The sequence below is a fragment of the Haliotis rubra genome, unplaced genomic scaffold (assembly GCF_003918875.1).
Source record: "Haliotis rubra isolate DU_JTF1 unplaced genomic scaffold, ASM391887v1 Scf281, whole genome shotgun sequence".
Classification (NCBI taxonomy): Eukaryota; Metazoa; Mollusca; class Gastropoda; order Lepetellida; family Haliotidae; genus Haliotis; species Haliotis rubra.
In genome coordinates, this window is record NW_025766903.1 from 827,440 (window position 1) to 845,412 (window position 17,973).

Genomic DNA, 17,973 nt, shown 5'->3' on the forward strand with positions numbered 1-17,973 from the left:
CGTCAGTAGCACCGGACAGCACCCTACACCAGTTGTATAACGTCAGTAGTACAGCACCCTACACCAGTGTGTATACCGGACAGCACCCTACACCAGTTGTGTAACGTCAGTAACCGGACAGTACACCAGTTGTACGTCAGTAGCACCGGACAGCACCCTACACCAGTTGTATAACGTCAGTAGTGTTCACCGGACAGTACCCTACACCAGTTGTATAACGTCAGTAGCACCGGACAGCACCCTACACCAGTTGTATAACGTCAGTAGCACCGGACAGCACCCTACACCAGTTGTATAACGTCAGTAGACACAGCACCCTACCAAAAGCACCTACACCCAGTTTAACGTCATTAGCGCCCGGACAATACACCTTATAACAGTCGACAGCACTTGTTTATACTTTAACAATGTCGTATATGAAGATCGATGTTTATACTTTAACAATGTCGTATATGAAGATCGATGTGTCATATTCGAATGTGTGTGTACATGTTTAATGTGCTTGAGCCATGTACTACATGTTAAGTCTGCAATATTGTTGAACCATTTAACCGCTTTCTTGCTCATATGCTCCTGTCAAATGAGTGTACTGTATGGTTTTGTTCTTTTAGCTCAATAAAATTTAAGTTGTCATTCGTTTTCCTGTCTGTGATTTGTTAGCATGAAAGTCTTAATACATGTAGTTGTTACATCAATTGGCATTTTTCCAAACTTCACCTTTGGAGGACGTCATGTTTACAACACCAGCAACCGTCCCTAGACAGCCTGCGAGAGGAAGTGTTCCGGTACTTTGTTAACTGTAATACGTCAAATATTAACTGCTATGCACGAAAAGCCTCACTGCTGCACGGTCCCCACTGCTTTCCAATCAAATCAAATCCATACACTTCTTACACGAAACATATGTTATATTTGGGACTACACTTTCTCGGAAAAGTACATATTCTCGTACTTTTGTTAGGTCCCATCGCGGCGTCCATGTGGCTGAGTGGGTTAGATCGCTGACTTTGTGTGCTGGGTGTCTGACTCTGAGATTGTGGGCTCGAATCCCCGATGGAAAAAGAAAGTACCAGAATCTGTACTTTACTGAGAAAGTGTTATCCTTAGTATAACATATGTTACATCTGACATAATGACTAAATGACATTTTGTATTTACAAACATGCATGTAACATATCCATTTCCCATGTCCCCCCAAGGATACATTTGATTTCCACATATTGGCCCCGATACTCCAGCACGCTATGTCTGAATTCTTAAAAAGTAAAGACCATACACACTGGATAATCGAGCATGGTTCGTGGCCTCCGACCATGGACGAAGACGGGAGTAGTGTTAGAACCATCCATTGTTCCCAAGCTATATCCACATATCTATTTATTTGTTGGGTACAACCAAACAAGCTATTCCACCATTAACACATATTTTCCAGAAATGAAACTAATCACTCTTTACACCATCATCACATACTTCTGGACACAGAATTTATATTCATCTCCGTTGTGCTGTAAATGAAAAATCTGAAGAATATCAAAAATTCAGTGCAAGCGATGTTCAGCCCAATTTCCCTACACCTCGAGCCGCATGGCCATAGGGCAGACCATGGGTGAGAGTGACACGTTACAGATCGTGCAGTTTCCACACAAAGGGAAAACGCATTTCCTATCACGATAGGCATCGTGATATGAGTGCCGGTAAGAGAGACTTAACTTCTCTCCTGTTTATGCCTTCGGGTTTATCAGTTTAACCATTCCCATGACATACTGCTCACAAGCATCTCATAAACCCATTTGATATAAATAAGTGTCTATAACTGATACACCCCGCCAAGCTTCTGATCATGGACCTCATCCATACAGAGATGACAAAACTTTATGGAGGATCAACTTTTGATCATCTCTATACTACCAACTTCTAGAATGACACTCAAACAACTCATCCATACATCCTCCAGTAGAGAAATTAGTGTACCTCTGTGTCATAAGGTAAATTCCACTGTTAGAAAACAAATAAGTTAAATAATTACAGTTGTCACAAGGTTTAGCCTTCTAGGCCGAAACGCTGCACAGTTAAGAGCTAAAACACAACAATTATACCTGTAGCTAATACGGGAAAACAACTCTTTGTATGCAGCACAGAGTGTCATATATGTGATTTCTTCAAGTCCATATGCATTACATACACAAAATCATCAACGTCTCTTATATACAAAGCGCTTTTGAGTAGCACCAGGGAGAATAGAAGACGTATATAGAAGCTGTAGGTTATCCCTGATAGCACCAAGCTGCATTCGAGTCACAAAACCGATTGACGAACGAAGCTTTTACAACTGCTTCTTTTCCCAATCGTAACTACTCGCCTCTTTCCGTGACCTACACGCCGTCCGGCTTGCCGGAATGACACGAGTAGTTACGAATGCTTCTTTTCCTTGTCATTTGGAGAGTGACCTCCCTTTAAACACTCTTCCGTGAAGTCGCAAAAGTACCATTACTTGTAAAACGGCTCATCATATTAGCAAGAAAGAAATATATATATTCGGGTATGTTGCACTGAGTTGTTGTATCGGAAATAGTACCAGTCTGCAAGTACTATCAATATAATCTAGTTTAAAATCCTTATTGCACAAAATTACTGAAATAGGAAAGAAAATGTTAAAGTCCGTTAACATTGTGAAATAGTTGTCTATCAAATACTTTATCAACCAAATCTGCTATTCACGCTTCGAGTTGATCAACATGCCGAGGGACGTCGGAGCATTCTTAGCCGAACAACAGCGTAAAAGCAGCGGCGATGTTGCTACAGAATGGGGAGAGCTTGAAGAACTGTATAATAAAAAGTAAGATTAAGTGACTGGAGGATCAGATCTCTTACACACTCTCAATGTTTTCTTTGTTCCGTCATTATTTTCGAAGCACCGGCTTTTTCGTACACATGTAGCATATCGTGGGAAGTTCGGAATTCTAAACTTCATTGCAGTTCGATGTTACATGTTTAGATTGGTGTCCTGATTAATGAGTTGGGTCTGTTTGATTTTGGGCTCGTACCCAAGACATCCATCAGCTGTCCATTTACTGATACTACCTGGATTTGGCCAACTTTAGAAGGGCTCATTGGGTGGATGAGCAAAACACATGATATGTAAAGACGTTTATATTTGAGGTATCTTGTCATTGCATACTCAAGATTTTTGTTTGAAGCTTCGAAAATGTGTTTTGGAAATTTGAATTCTTAGTGTACTTTCTATGATTTATTTATCACAGCCATTACTTCAGACAAATCACCAAGAGAAAGTTGTAATTGTATATCTATTTTGCACAGAACTCCCAGATAAGGCTTGGATTACCCTGCATTATAACCCATATAACACGTCTCTGTCAGCTGATTGTAGCTATGTTTAATGAAGTTCACATTATTTACAAGATAAACACATGTCCCAGTGGATACTAGATGATCCGAAACCACAGAGATTCATACCCAACATCAATGGCTTAGTCGTACCTTAAGTTCTCATCAGATTTCTACTCATTTTGGACAACTGGTACCTTTTTTGGCCAACCTGTACCCAAATTTGGATGACCCTTGTCCAAATTTGTATGACTCGTACACAGATTCTGAATCATACCCAGATTAGATGGCTTGTCCCCATGTATATCATGGCCAAAATCAGATTGTATTAACAGGTCAAGACTGTATTAAATGACAAAAGATTTATTATTTTATTCAGATGTGTGGTAACAATTTATGCTTAGCATTATTCTTTCACAAGCAAAAACATTTCCGCATTATGATTTTTCATTCAAACATGCTGTGGTTGAACAGTAAGGCTGTAACGATTCACTCGCATATTCGGTGAATCGAACCGTAGCCCTTCATGAATTCAATTCGTTATTCGTGGTCACCAGAATTAATGGATATTTACAATTTTTTAAGGGAGCATGTTTTACTTGAACCCTTGTGTACTTTTGGAAAGTGAGATATGCAAGGATTGAATATGTACTAGCCTTGCAGTAGCACAAGTCATGTTATTTTGCCAAGGCCGCACATGGTACTGTCGACTATAACTATTACATACCAAATTTGAGTGTCATGAGATCACTGGTTATTGCTGTGACAAATCAAAACTGTCAACATGGGCGTTCCATATTGTACATCAATCACTTAACTACAATACTGTATTCGTAAATAACTATTCGTATTCGTTACCCAATATTCATGATACGTATCATATTCGCCACATAGTGTAGTGTATTCGTTGCAGCCCTATATGAACAGATACTTTTCATAAATGACTGCAATTACAAAACAACTTTTTGGGTTTTTAATCTGTTAATTCATAAATCACTATGTTACACGTCTCAAACATCAATAAGGGACACTAAAATTAAAGGTCGTCGCTATTCTACTATAGTTTCATTAGGGTCAATGATGCAGTTTAGTAGAAAAATAATCACATTTCAAATATATTTTCACTGTGTTGCCATTCACTTTTTTTGGTACGAATCATCCAGTTGTTTAGGGACGAGTGGGTACAGGTTGTCCAACATTTGGGTACATTGTCCGCCAAAAAGGTTTGGGTATAAATCTCTGAAGGTACGAATTGTCCTGTTACCGTCCCAGCTTTGAACCATCAGCATTGCCATTATCGAGATGTTCATTATATTTCTCTTCTGCAGACTGTGGCATCAGTTGACCTTGAAACTCCTGGAATTTGTAAAGAATCCGATCTTCACCAAAGGAGATGGGCTGTTACGGGTATGCAAGTTTTACTGATTATGAAAAGGCCAAGGTTTTATTTGATTTTGTTTGAGGCTTTGCTGTATTGAATGACTATAGTTCATCCACTATAAACAATGGTGGACAATGAAGTGTCTTCGGCCACATTGACCTTGAAACTCTCATGTAGTTTTATGATCTTTCTGGACTGCCTCCGTGGTGTAGTGGTTAGAGCCTCCGCCCAGAGAGCAGAAGGTCGCGGGTTCGATCCCCAGCCACGTCATACCAAGAGACGTTAAAATATGGTACTTGGTGTCGGCATTAATGGTCGGTATAATGTGTTTGAGTGGGGTATTCATGCTTAACTGTGGCATGGTATTTCAGTGAGCTTGCACCATGAAACCAGCTTAAATCTGGGCTAGTACAAGCAGCCACACATACACACGCATACACATCGTCATATGAGAGAAATATTCTCAAGTACGACGTTAAACCTCATTTCACCTAACCTATAAACTTTGTTGTGGAATGTAGACTTAGAAGTGTACCACATGTCCGACAGCTTGGTGACGTGTCAGTAACAGTAGTGTATATCCCGAATACAATGTCGCAAGTTGAGCATGTTCAGAGGAGTGATGTAAATGACGACCCAGCCATTGTGTATTGGGTTGTTCAATCACGATGTTGTATTGTGCATAATAACCACCACTTGTGTTTATTTTCAGCTGTATGAAAACTTCCTTGCTGATTTTGAACACAGGTAAGAAGATTTTTGTTAATCTTTTTGAAATTCAGATGCATTCCTAGAAGTTCGGTTAACCGTGTTATACTTGGGCTTTTGGAGGGTTCAGAGGATATGAATATAACAGTTTCATGAAAATTCCCTGTTGTTTTTGATCTTCATATTGTTGAGTGTTAGCATAGTAAGTGGTACATTTGATAGTCTTTAGCTGTTTACCCATGAAGATCCAGGTTGATCTTCAGTAACATATGTTTGTCGTAAGAGGTGACTAACGGGATCGGGTGGTCAGACTCGCTGACGTAGTTGACATATGTCATCATATCCTAGTTGTGTAGATTGATGCTCATGCTGTTAATCACTGGATTGTCTGGTCTAGACATGATTATTTACAGACCATCGCCATGTAGCTGGTATATTTCTGAGTGCAGCGTTAAACAACAAATCAACCAACCAACTTTAGAGGTCTGCTTATAGCCAAAGGGTTAAAGTAGTAGCTCGCCTTACCAATGGCTGTGTTAAAGTATGGATACGATCCATACACCCTGTCATAGCAGAACACTTAACACTTGAAAACTCAGCACGGAGTACAGCTGTGTTGAGTCACTTTTTTCTTTGTTTCAGGATCAACCCCCTGGCTCTCATGGAGATCTCTATCTACATTGTGCGCCAGATAACAGGTATGCATATTTATCATCTGTTAGAACTGACTGTCTCTGTTTTTGCTGTCAACATGCACGTTATACCTTTACTCCTGTGGTGAGCCCGAGTCAGAATATGTGCCTGGTTGATACTTAGTTGTTAACAACAACATTGCTGAGTTGTTAAACAACACTCACTCCTGTACATCGATATGTATGTACAGTCAACTGTCATCAAAAAGATGTTGCTGAACTTGGTAATGACCATACTCCTTCTCTACACTCATTGTCACACCCCGAGATTAAAGAGAGGCTTTTTTTGTTGCAGATGCAAAAGCAGCTATAGAATTTCTGGAGAAAATCAAAGACAAGGTAGCTATCTAACATTATTGTTGTGTTTGTAGATGAGCCACTGTGTTGTTAGTGTTTGGTAGAAACAGGACAGATCTCACGAATTACCAAGACGAAGACATTTTTGGCCATTGTGTATTATCAACAATGTTGAAGATGAATTCCACTTTTGTCCATTATGCCCATTCAGATTTGTGCTCCAGTCTTATTCCACGATATTATCACATGTTCCCAACTCTTGGTAAAATCTTTATATTTTTATGTTGTTTGTACTCAGCACTCCTGTCAAAGTAGTCATTAGCCTGCTCTACCTGTATAATGGGCTGGTGGCCCCTGTACATGAATAAGACATCAAAAACACAAAATATCAACAAACTATGTGCTATGGTTCTAGATTGTTTCCCACTAAATGAGATGCTGGTGTGAACGTGATGGCACTGTGTGTTGACCTGTGTTGGTGTATGTATTCCAGGTGAAGAGCAGTGACGAGGCCAAGGTTCTGTGTATCACAACCATGGGCATGGTCAAACTGAGGAACAAAGACTTTGACGGCACCAAGGTAGGGTCACACATGATTATCTTGACTAATAGTATATATAATAGTCCTCATGTAATTACTAAAAGTTTGCAAAGAGCAGGACACTGAATTTTTTAAAACAGATTAATCTGATGATGATGTAAAGTTTCTTACAAGATGTGAACCCATGAAGATCCAGGTTAGAATTGATCTTCATTAATCCATGCTTGTCATGAGAGGTGGCTAACGGGATCAGGTGGTCAGACTCGCTGACTTTGTTGACACATGTCATCATATCCCAATTGTGTAGGTCGATGTTCATCATTTTCATGCTGTTGATCACCAGACTCGATTATTTAAAGATTGCTGCCATGTAGCTGGAATATTGCTGAGCGCTGCATTAAACAACTAAAAAACCAACCAACTTAAAAGATGTGTATGTAGTGGAGAGAATCTGAGATATGTCTGTGTACACAGCCTGTGTCCCGTGCTTTTACTCCATTGAAAACATTTTGTCAGTGAACAGTGTAATTCTTTGTTTGTTTTGTAAACAGTCCCAGTCTCAAAACTAGACAGCCTGATTCTACTATAAGTTACCAATTATACAGGTGTTAGTGGAGGAATGCAAGGGTATCTTGGATGCTTTGCACGGTGTGACATCGGTCCACAGTCGCTTCTATGAACTGTCCAGTAACTACCACAAACTGATGGGGAACCACGCTGACTACTACAAGGAGGCACTGCGCTACCTCGGCTGCACCGACCTGGCAGATATAGCAGGTAAGTTCATCACCCCCCGTTAGTAGTCACCAGTTCTAGCAAACTGTTTTGTGATACAGAGTATTGAAGGCTATTTGTGTGAACTGTAACTGTACCTGGGCATTTCTTATTGATGGCGGTAGTAATTATAGAGATATGTTTGGAACTTTCACTGGCTCCCATATTGATAACAGACCCATATGTAGAAGAAGCTATGGTTGTTTGAATGGTTAGACGTGTTGTTGTTGTCCTCCAGCGGAACGGGGGACTATGTATTCAGCGGTGTCCGTCCGTACGCCCCGATTCTTGTTAACGCGATAGCTCATGAACTGTTGTACCCAATGTCTTCAAATTTGGTGACAGCCTTCATTGGGGGATTTCCGCAGACACCAGTCTATTTGGGTGACCTTGACCTTATTTTCAAGGTCACCACGACACTGACCACTTTTCAAACTGTTGTTAACGTGATATCTCATGCACTGTTGTACCCAGTCTCTTCAAATTTGGTGACTGCCTACATTGGGGGATTACAGAGACACCAGTTTATTTTGGTGACCTTGACCTTATCTTCAAGGTCACCATGACACTTTGCACGCTTTTTACTTTTGTTAACGTGATATTACATGGACTGTTGTACCCAATGTCTTCAAATTTGGTGACAGCCTACATTGGGGGATTTCACAGACACCAGTGTATTTAGGTGACCGTGACCTTATTTCAAGGTCACCACGACACTTTGAACACTTTCAAACTCTTCTTAACACGGCATCTCATGGACTGTTGTACCCAATGTCTTCAAATTTGGTGACAGCATACATTGGGGGATTACGCAGACACCAGTTGATTTTGGGTGACCATGACCTTATCTTCAAGGTCACCACAGCACTTTTCACACTTTTAACTCTTGTTAATGCGATATCTCATGGACTGTTGTACCCAATGTCTTCAAATTTGGTGACAGTTTACATTGGGGGATTACACAGACACCAGTTTATTTGTGTGACCTTGACCTTATCTTCAAGGTCACCACTATACTTTGACCGCTTTTTAAAGACGATATCTCATAAAACATTGCACCCAATGTTTTCAAGTATGTTGACAGCCTACATTGGGTGATTATGCAAACACCAGTCATTTCAGGCATCTTGTATGTGACCAAAAAATAAAAAGTAGTAAATATGTTATAGATATTTCATTCTTCTTTAGCAGCAGGGGACTTGGCCATATTAGTGGCAAACACTTGTTGTTGTTGTTGTTGTTGTTATCAATTAGTTGTTTGCTTGTTACAGCAGGGGAGCAGGTTGAGAGAGCCTTCAATCTTGGGCTGGCGGCCATCTTGGGGGATGGAGTTTACAATTTCGGAGAACTGGTGAGTTCCACTACACTCATGTGTGTCAGGGTCTCAGACAACATTTGTCAGATGCTTAGCAGGGACTTGATCTCTGATGAGTTATCACCTGCAGTCTGATGGCTATTTCACCTCTTACAGCAGCCGCATCATTCTGCAAGACCAGTCCTAGGATTCTACACAAACTTTGGTTTTGATATTAAACATCCTGGGTCACCTGGTCATTTCTCCCTGTGGGTCAGTAAGTACATCCACTGACCTGACTGTTTCGTCTCTCATTGAGATTCAAGGTATTCAGTTTAACTGTGAGGTATTTTGTTCTCCATTATGAGTTTGATCAGTGAGAAGTGTTGGTGTGTTTCAGCTAGCTCACCCCATCCTGGAGACACTGAAAGGTACCGAGCGAAGCTGGCTGGTAGATCTTCTGTTTGCCTTCAACAGTGGAAACATTGCCAAGTTTGATGACCTCAAGAAACAGTGGCAGACACAGGTATGTGTGTTTCATATTCTTCATGGGACTCAAAAACAGTTTAACTTCAACAGACATCAAGACGAACAGTGTCAGTATTGGTTAAGTAATCAAAGAAGGTCAAAAGGTACTCATAACAAAATTTATCGTAGCAGACAGAAATAGCACATAAATGATTATGTCTCCAGTTTCCTTTCCGGAAACATATAAATATGGTGTCCGGTTCCGATTGCAAAATGATCTTATTTCATCTGGATTCCTAAACTCATTTATTGTATGTATATTTGTGTTAGAGATGTAATGACAAATTTTTGTGTGTTTTGTTAGAGAAGTATAGGCATGGTTCTATGTGTTGTGTGAGAGGTGTAATATCAACTTGTATGTGTTAAGTGAGGTGTAACATCAACTTGTGTGGTGCGTGAGAGGTGTAAGTTGTATGTGTTGGGTGAGAGGTGTAACATCAAGTTGTGTGTTGTGTGAGAGATGTTACATCCAGTTGTGTGAGAGGTGTAACATCAACTTGTGTGTTGTGAGAGGTGTAACATCAGCTTGTGTGTTGCTTGAGAGATGTAACATCAACTTGTGTGTTGTGTGAGAGGTGTAACATCAGCTTCTGTGTTGTGTAAGATCAGGTTGTGTGAGAGGTGTAACATCCAGTTGTGTTAGAGGTGTAACATCAAGTTGTGTGAGAGATGTAACATAAAGTTGTGTGAGAGGTGTAATATCAAGTTGTGTGAGAGATGTAACATACAGTTGTGTGAGAGGTGTTTCATGAAGTGTGAGAGGTGTAAGTTGTGTGTGTTGTGTGAGAGGTGTGACATCAACTTGTGTGAGAGGTGTAACATCAGCTTGTGTGTTGTATGAGAGGTGTGACATCAACTTGTGTGAGAGGTGTAACATCAACTAGTGTGTTGTGTAAGATCAGCTTGTGTGTTGTATGAGATCAGGTTGTGTGAGAGGTGTAACATCAGCTTGTGTGTTGTGAGAGGTGTACCATCAGCTTGTGTGTTGTGTGAGAGGTGTAACATCAGCTTGTGTGTTGTATAAGAGGTGTAACATCAACTTGTGTGTGTTGTGAGAGGTGTACCATCAGCTTGTGTGTTGTGTGAGAGGTGTAACATCAACTTGTGTGTTGTATAAGAGGTGTAACATCAACTTTTGTGTTGTGTGAGAGGTGTAACATCAGCTTGTGTGTTGTGTGAGAGGTGTAACATCAGCTTGTGTGTTGCGAGAGGTGTAACATCAGCTTGTGTGTTGTGTGAGAGGTGTAACATCAACTTGTGTGTTGTGTGAGAGGTGTAACATCAAATTGTATGTTGTGTGAGAGGTGTAACATCAACTTGTGTGTTATGTAAGATCAGGTTGTGTGAGAGGTGTAACATCAACTTGTGTGTTGTGAGAGGTGTACCATCAGCTTGTGTGTTTTGTGAGAGGTGTAACATCAGCTTGTGTGTTGTGTAAGATCAGGTTGTGTGAGAGGTGTAACATCAGCTTGTGTGTTGTGAGAGGTGTACCATCAGCTTGTGTGTTGTGTGAGAGGTGTAACATCAACTTGTGTGTTGTGTGAGATCAGGTTGTGTGAGAGGTGTAACATCAGCTTGTGTGTTGTGAGAGGTGTAACATCAGCTTGTGTGTTGTGTGAGAGGTGTAACATCAGCTTGTGTGTTGTGTGAGAGGTGTAACATCAACTTGTGTGTTGTGAGAGGTGTAACATCAGCTTGTGTGTTGTGTGAGAGGTGTAACATCAACTTGTTTGTTGTGTGAGATCGGTTGTGTGAAAGGTGTAACATCAGCTTGTGTGTTGTGAGAGGTGTAACATCAGCTTGTGTTTTGTGTGAGAGGTGTAACATCAGCTTGTGTGTTGTGTGAGAGGTGTAACATCAGCTTGTGTGTTGTGTTAGAGGTGTAACATCAACTTGTGTATTGTGTGAGAGGTGTAACATCAGCTTGTGTGAGAGGTGAAACATCAGCTTTTGTGTTGTGTGAGGTGTAACATCAACTTGTGTGTTGTGTGAGAGGTGTAACATCAACTTGTGTGAGAGGTGTGACATCAACGTGTGTGAGAGGTGTAACATCGACTTGTGTGAGAGATGTAGCATACAGTTGTGTGGTAGGTGTTTCATGAAGTTGTGTGGGAGGTGTAACTTCAAGTTGTGTGAGAGATGTAACATACAGTTGTGTGAGAGGTGTTTCATGAAGCTGTGTGGGAGGTGTAAGTTGTGTGTGTTGTATGGGGGGTGTAACATCAACCTGTGTGAGAGGTGTGACATCAACTTGTGTGAGAGGTGTAACATCAGCTTGTGTGTTGTGTGAGAGGTGTAACATCAGCTTGTGTGTTGTGTGAGAGGTGATACATCAACTTGTGTGAGAGGTGTAACATCAACTTGTGTGAGAGGTCTAACATCAACTTGTGTGAGGGGTGTAACATTGTGTTCTTGTGTTACAGGCTGATCTGGCAGCTCATGAAGTCAGCATGAGACAGAAAATATCCCTTCTCTGTCTGATGGAGGTACGTCACTCCCAGGCTTGTTGGCGTAACTATTAAACTCGCATAGTGGCTCTGACAATACATCAAATAAATACTGGTGCAGTGGCACATGGCTTTGGCAGAGATATTATTAGGATTGAAGACTATCTGTAATCCTAAAGTGATTAACATCATTGGAGATACTTCAAACAGTAGCCATTAACCTTCTAACTTAATGGAAGAGTGGGTTTTTCACTCTTTATGGTATTTCATGGATTGAGACCGGTCATATGAGTGTTAGAACACCATTCGGAGGTGTTGGTTGAAAATGTAAAACCTCAAGCTCTGGAAATGCCCTTGTGGTTTTACATTTGTATCTAGAACATTGGACTTGTGTTTTAACTGTAGTGTAACAATTTTGTTCCACCCTATTTCCTGTAGTGTGATGTCAAGCACAAGAAAACTTCCTTGTGTATGTTCTGTGGCCCTCATGGTTTTGAGTCACTGATTGGCTTGTTGTTTCAGATCACATTCAGGCGGCCAGCCACAAACAGGCAGATGACATTCGCTGAGATTGCACAAGAGGCCAAGGTTCCTCTCAATGAGGTCAGCCCTGACACTTCTCCTTTGTTCCCCTCCAGTAACTATACACAATCGTAGCTCACAATGAGGTCAGCCCTGACACTTCTCCCTTGTTCCCCTCCAGTAACTATACACAATGTAGCTCTCAATGAGGTCAGCCCTGACACTTCTCCCTTGTTCCCCTCCAGTAACTATACACAATCGTAGCTCACAATGAGGTCAGCCCTGACACTTCTCCCTTGTTCCCCTCCAGTAACTATACACAATCGTAGCTCTCAATGAGGTCAGCCCTGACACTTCTCCCTTGTTCCCCTCCAATAACTATACACAATGTAGTTCTCAATGATGTCAGCCCTGACACTTCTCCTTTGTTCCCCTCCAGTAACTATACACAATCGTAGCTCTCACAATGAGGTCAGCCCTGACACTTCTCCCTTGTTCCCCTCCAGTAACTATACACATGTGTAGCTCACAATGAGGTCAGCCCTAACACTTCTCCCTTGTTCCCCTCCAGTAACTATACACATGTGTAGCTCACAATGAGGTCAGCCCTGACACTTCTCCCTTGTTCCCCTCCAGTAACTATACACAATCGTAGCTCACAATGAGGTCAGCCCTGACACTTCTCCCTTGTTCCCCTCCAGTAACTATACACAATCGTAGCTCTCAATGAGGTCAGCCCTGACACTTCTCCCTTGTTCCCCTCCAGTAACTATACACATGTGTAGCTCTCAATGAGGTCAGCCCTGACACTTCTCCCTTGTTCCCCTCCAATAACTATACACATGTGTAGCTCTCAATGAGGTCAGCTCTGACACTTCTCCCTTGTTCCCCTCCAATAACTATACACATGTGTAGCTCTCAATGAGGTCAGCCCTGACACTTCTCCTTTGTTCACCTCCAATAACTATGCACATGTGTAGTTCTCAATGAGGTCAGCCCTGACACTTCTCCTTTGTTCACCTCCAATAACTATGCACATGTGTAGCTCTCAATGAGGTCAGCCCTGACACTTCTCCCTTGTTCCCCTCCAATAACTATACACATGTGTAGCTCTCAATGAGGTCAGCCCTGACACTTCTCCTTTGTTCCCCTCCAGTAACTATACACAATCGTAGCTCACAATGAGGTCAGCCCTGACACTTCTCCCTTGTTCCCCTCCAGTAACTATACACAATCGTAGCTCTCAATGAGTTCAGCCCTGACACTTCTCCCTTGTTCCCCTCCAATAACTATACACATGTGTAGTTCTCAATGATGTCAGCCCTGACACTTCTCCTTTGTTCCCCTCCAGTAACTATACACAATCGTAGCTCTCAATGAGGTCAGCCCTGACACTTCTCCCTTGTTCCCCTCCAGTAACTATACACAATCGTAGCTCTCAATGAGGTCAGCCCTGACACTTCTCCCTTGTTCCCCTCCAATAACTATACACATGTGTAGCTCTCAATGAGGTCAGCCCTGACACTTCTCCCTTGTTCACCTTCAATAACTATACACATGTGTAGCTCTCAATGAGGTCAGCCCTGACACTTCTCCTTTGCTCCCTTGAGTTGACAAATGTCATCGGTTCCCAATTGCGCAGATCGATGCTCATGCTGTTGATCACTGGATTGTCTGGTCCAGACTCGATTATTTACAGACCGCCGCCATATAGCTGGAATATTGCTGAGTGCGGCGTAAAACTAAACTCACTCACTCACTCACTTTGCTCCCTTGTTCCCCTCCAATAACTGTACACATGTGTAGCTCTCAATGAGGTCAGCCCTGACACTTCTCCCTTGTTCCCCTCCAATAACTATACACATGTGTAGCTCTCAATGAGGTCAGCCCTGACACTTCTCCCTTGTTCACCTTCAATAACTATACACATGTGTAGCTCTCAATGAGGTCAGCCCTGACACTTCTCCTTTGCTCCCTTGTTCCCCTCCAATAACTATACACATGTGTAGCTCTCAATGAGGTCAGCCCTGACACTTCTCCTTTGCTCCCTTGTTCCCCTCCAATAACTGTACACATGTAGCTCTCAATGATGTTACGTCTCCCTTGTTGCCATCTGTGTAGGTACATGTATGTAAACTTATATAAATGGAGGACATGTAATTAGACAAGCACATGAAATTACTGAAACCATGGTAACATGTGCCCTTTTCCTCCAGGTTGAGATGCTGGTGATGAAGGCACTGAGTCTGGGACTTGTGAAAGGATCAATAGATGAAGTCGACAGCAAAGTTCATATGACCTGGGTGCAACCTCGTGTTCTAGACATATCGCAGGTGAGATAAATATTGTCTTCTTAAAATATCACAATCATAAAATATCACAATAATCAAGCTGTGTTCAAAGTTCTACATATGTCAAGGGAAGCTTTGTGGCACATTTTGTATTTTGGGATTTCTTTTTGTTTGTTTGGTGTTTTAACGCTGCACTCAGCAATATTCAGCTAAATTCCAGCTAAATGGCGTATCACTGAGTGAGATGTTAAACACGAAACATCTCATCTATACATCTCACAGTTGAATTACATACAAAGTTTCACAGACATGACACTACATTATGACAGCTCCAGACAACAGGGAGGTAAATGTTCCAGTGGACAATAGAACTCGGCCCTGCACTGCTGTGTTCCTGTGTTTCAGATCTGTGGTATGAAGACACGCCTGGACCAGTGGTGTGAGGATGTCAAACAGATGGAGCGACTGGTAGAGGTGCGAGCCCACGACATCCTCACATAGCTCCACACAACACATCATCGTCACTCCAACATCATGTGTAGCATGGCTCCCGTCGAGGCCGTCTCTGGATGCTGATGGCAGGACTGCATTGTGACACTTGTCTGACAGTAACTGCCATACTGCCTCCTGCAGACAAGTTGGGGCTGTCTTTAATTGGGAATGTCAGGATAGATATATTGACCGAAACAGGATAATAACATGTCAGAGCATTACCTACAGCATTTCACAGGACACTTAACCTCCCATTAGTGTCAAAAGATTTGTTTGGGAGTGTAATCTGTTGCATAAATATCTGACATTTTCCAATTGTACAGCTGTTGATAGACAAAATACTGTCATAAAAGTTGGCTTCTTAAATATTCTTAAGGTGTAATAATATTAATTGTATCAGTATAGTTGATACCAACTAAATATTCCTGGGTATTTCTGCAGGAAAAGGTGTATTTTCAACAATGAACCATAATACTTATATAAATTACCTTCATCCGTCGGCCTGTAGTGTTAATGATGATGTGAATACGCACAGCTTCATATGGAGTGAGGCAGAACACAGACAGGTTCGGGGCAAGGGCGGTCGGGAACAATGCTGGACTGCTACACATGTTGTTGTCATTCCAGTTATATTGTGTTAATACCAAGTTCATGTATTTGTCTGCATCGCCATCTTGAAATGAAAGGTCAATAAACCTTCTGTATTTATGCTCTTGTCTTGTTCCTCTGCTGCCTAGTTCTGAATGCACACGAGGTTGTTACCTGTGCAGATTGGCCTGGACTGGTCATGTGTGTGGTTAGGGGTCCGTATCTGGTCAATATTAGGTCAAGGCCATGCTATTTTATCTTGATCACATGTCTGTTCATATTTATTGCAAGGAACCAGTGTGATGTATGTTCGTGAAACTATATGTACAATGGCATCCTTTTGTATCTTTCTTGGTTTACAAATTTGACAACCCAACGTATCGCAACACCTATGATCCTTAACCCCCATGTAGCCATTTATATTCCTATCATAAATATGATTATTTTGGCCTTTCGGGCGCACCAATCTTTGATTTTAGATATGTGATGCGATCAAAGGCGAGCATCACGTGCAATACATGCACCGTCGTTATAACGCTCGATGACCTGGAAAATGTTGATTCCGTGATTGATCAGCAACTATGGGGCCTCCTCAGCTGACAACTGCTCAAAGATGGCACGTTATTTGTATGTGATATGCTGAGAAATGTCTTCATACAGTGACTACCTGCCGATTGACAAGAGTATCAGCAAACTAATGACACTGAAGACCGTCAGCGTTCAGGTGGACTACGAGTGACAACTCCCAGCGAGGATACAGCCTTTCTCAGTACCAACAGACTTCACCCGTTCATGTCAAGTAGCGGTCCGAAATCGCCTGAAATATAGAACCAGACGACCTATCACAGGGCCGTTGTTATCCCAACAGCTCGACGTCACGGGGAATGGTTCACTGGTCAGACTAAAGTCTATTTGTTTTGTTCATGACAGAAGGCTAAACTCACGTTCGATGACCGTCCTCTTCGTGGACGACGATGCAAGACCTAAGTGTAAGTGTCATTGGTGATGTCTGCCGTCAAGAAGCGGTGGTACCTTCGCCAGCCCAGGTCTCATGGAGACTATTTCCGTTACAAAATCTTGATGTACTGAAACAAGCCCTCGATCAAGAGTTGGAACGTAATACCTTAACGTCAACGTCTGATTCAGTCAGGGATGTTATTGCTGTTGGCGGAGGTTACACCAGATATTGACACTGTGCTCGGTTATTGACACTTGTGTGATTTATTGAGGAGTGTATGTCAGAATCTTGAAAGTGACCCCTCTTGGTACGTTATACAGCCATAGTTATTATGGCAGCGTTTCTGTTTTGTGTGTTTCACGAAGCCAACGTGACCTTAGGTTGGGTTGGTCGGTCGATTTAAATATATAACATGAGAAGAAGACAAAAACATCGGTAACTTTGCTTCTGATTTATTTTGGTTGTTTGGGAGTGGGTTTGGGAATCTGGAAGAGAAGGGCCCTCCCCTTAATAAGACATTATTCATTTTGCAAGCAAAAGCAGCAGGCTAAAGCAAAAAGAGAACGTTAAAACAGATTGAATCACATGTTGCTCTCACAAAGGTAGACATCTGGGTTTCTTTGCGCTTTCATATGTGATAGTGTGTTAATAAATGAAATGTCAAAGAAGAATGTTACTGCCCAGTGCTCACCTCCACCTATAGCAGGCTATCCTCGATAATCTCCAGGGTATACGTTACGATCACTCTCCACTATAGGATGATAGCAGGCAAGAATCAGCAGTCGGTGGGGTTTGATTTCGATGATTGGATTTGATTTTCTGATCGGCGGCTGACTTACAGTCGGTCGGGCAATGAGGAACAACTAAATAAAAACTGTCACTCTCATACTGAGCAAACTACAGGTAGAGATGGTTACGTGCCTGATTTCTCCCGAGAACGTCCCCCCGATGTTCCATTACACAGCACGGTGGGTCTCTATTCTGCTGCCACTCTACCTGTGTTTCAGTCAACAGTATGTGATGTCGTCCTGCATGATGGTCTATGGGACAGTGATTCCGACCTTTGACCACAAGGGTCAGGAGAATGTCATCCCACTGTTTGACGTTAACCCTGA

The 17,973-nt window shown here is 41.9% G+C and overlaps 1 protein-coding gene across 1 annotated transcript; it reads left to right on the top strand.

Moving 5' to 3' along the window:
- Positions 1 to 2,638: 2,638 nt before the first annotated feature.
- Positions 2,639 to 16,020, top strand: LOC124281265 (26S proteasome non-ATPase regulatory subunit 13-like). The gene is made up of 13 exons (XM_046717293.1): positions 2,639 to 2,836; positions 4,674 to 4,752; positions 5,439 to 5,473; positions 6,077 to 6,132; positions 6,422 to 6,465; positions 6,917 to 7,003; positions 7,570 to 7,741; positions 9,010 to 9,089; positions 9,433 to 9,558; positions 11,984 to 12,046; positions 12,530 to 12,610; positions 14,746 to 14,862; positions 15,226 to 16,020. The coding sequence occupies exons 1-13, from the start codon at positions 2,736 to 2,738 to the stop codon at positions 15,319 to 15,321; spliced, it is 1,137 nt and encodes a 378-aa protein (XP_046573249.1). The 5' UTR covers positions 2,639 to 2,735; the 3' UTR covers positions 15,322 to 16,020.
- Positions 16,021 to 17,973: the final 1,953 nt, after the last annotated feature.

What these genes read in the sequence shown, in the direction of transcription:
- LOC124281265 (XM_046717293.1), top strand. Translation starts at nt 2,736, where the DNA reads ATGCCGAGGGACGTCGGAGCATTCTTAGCCGAACAACAGCGTAAAAGC. An exon ending in AAGGAGATGGGCTGTTACGG is followed by an intron (nt 4,753 to 5,438) that starts GTATGCAAGTTT and finishes GTTTATTTTCAG; the next exon opens with CTGTATGAAAACTTCCTTGC. An exon ending in GTGTTCTAGACATATCGCAG is followed by an intron (nt 14,863 to 15,225) that starts GTGAGATAAATA and finishes CCTGTGTTTCAG; the next exon opens with ATCTGTGGTATGAAGACACG.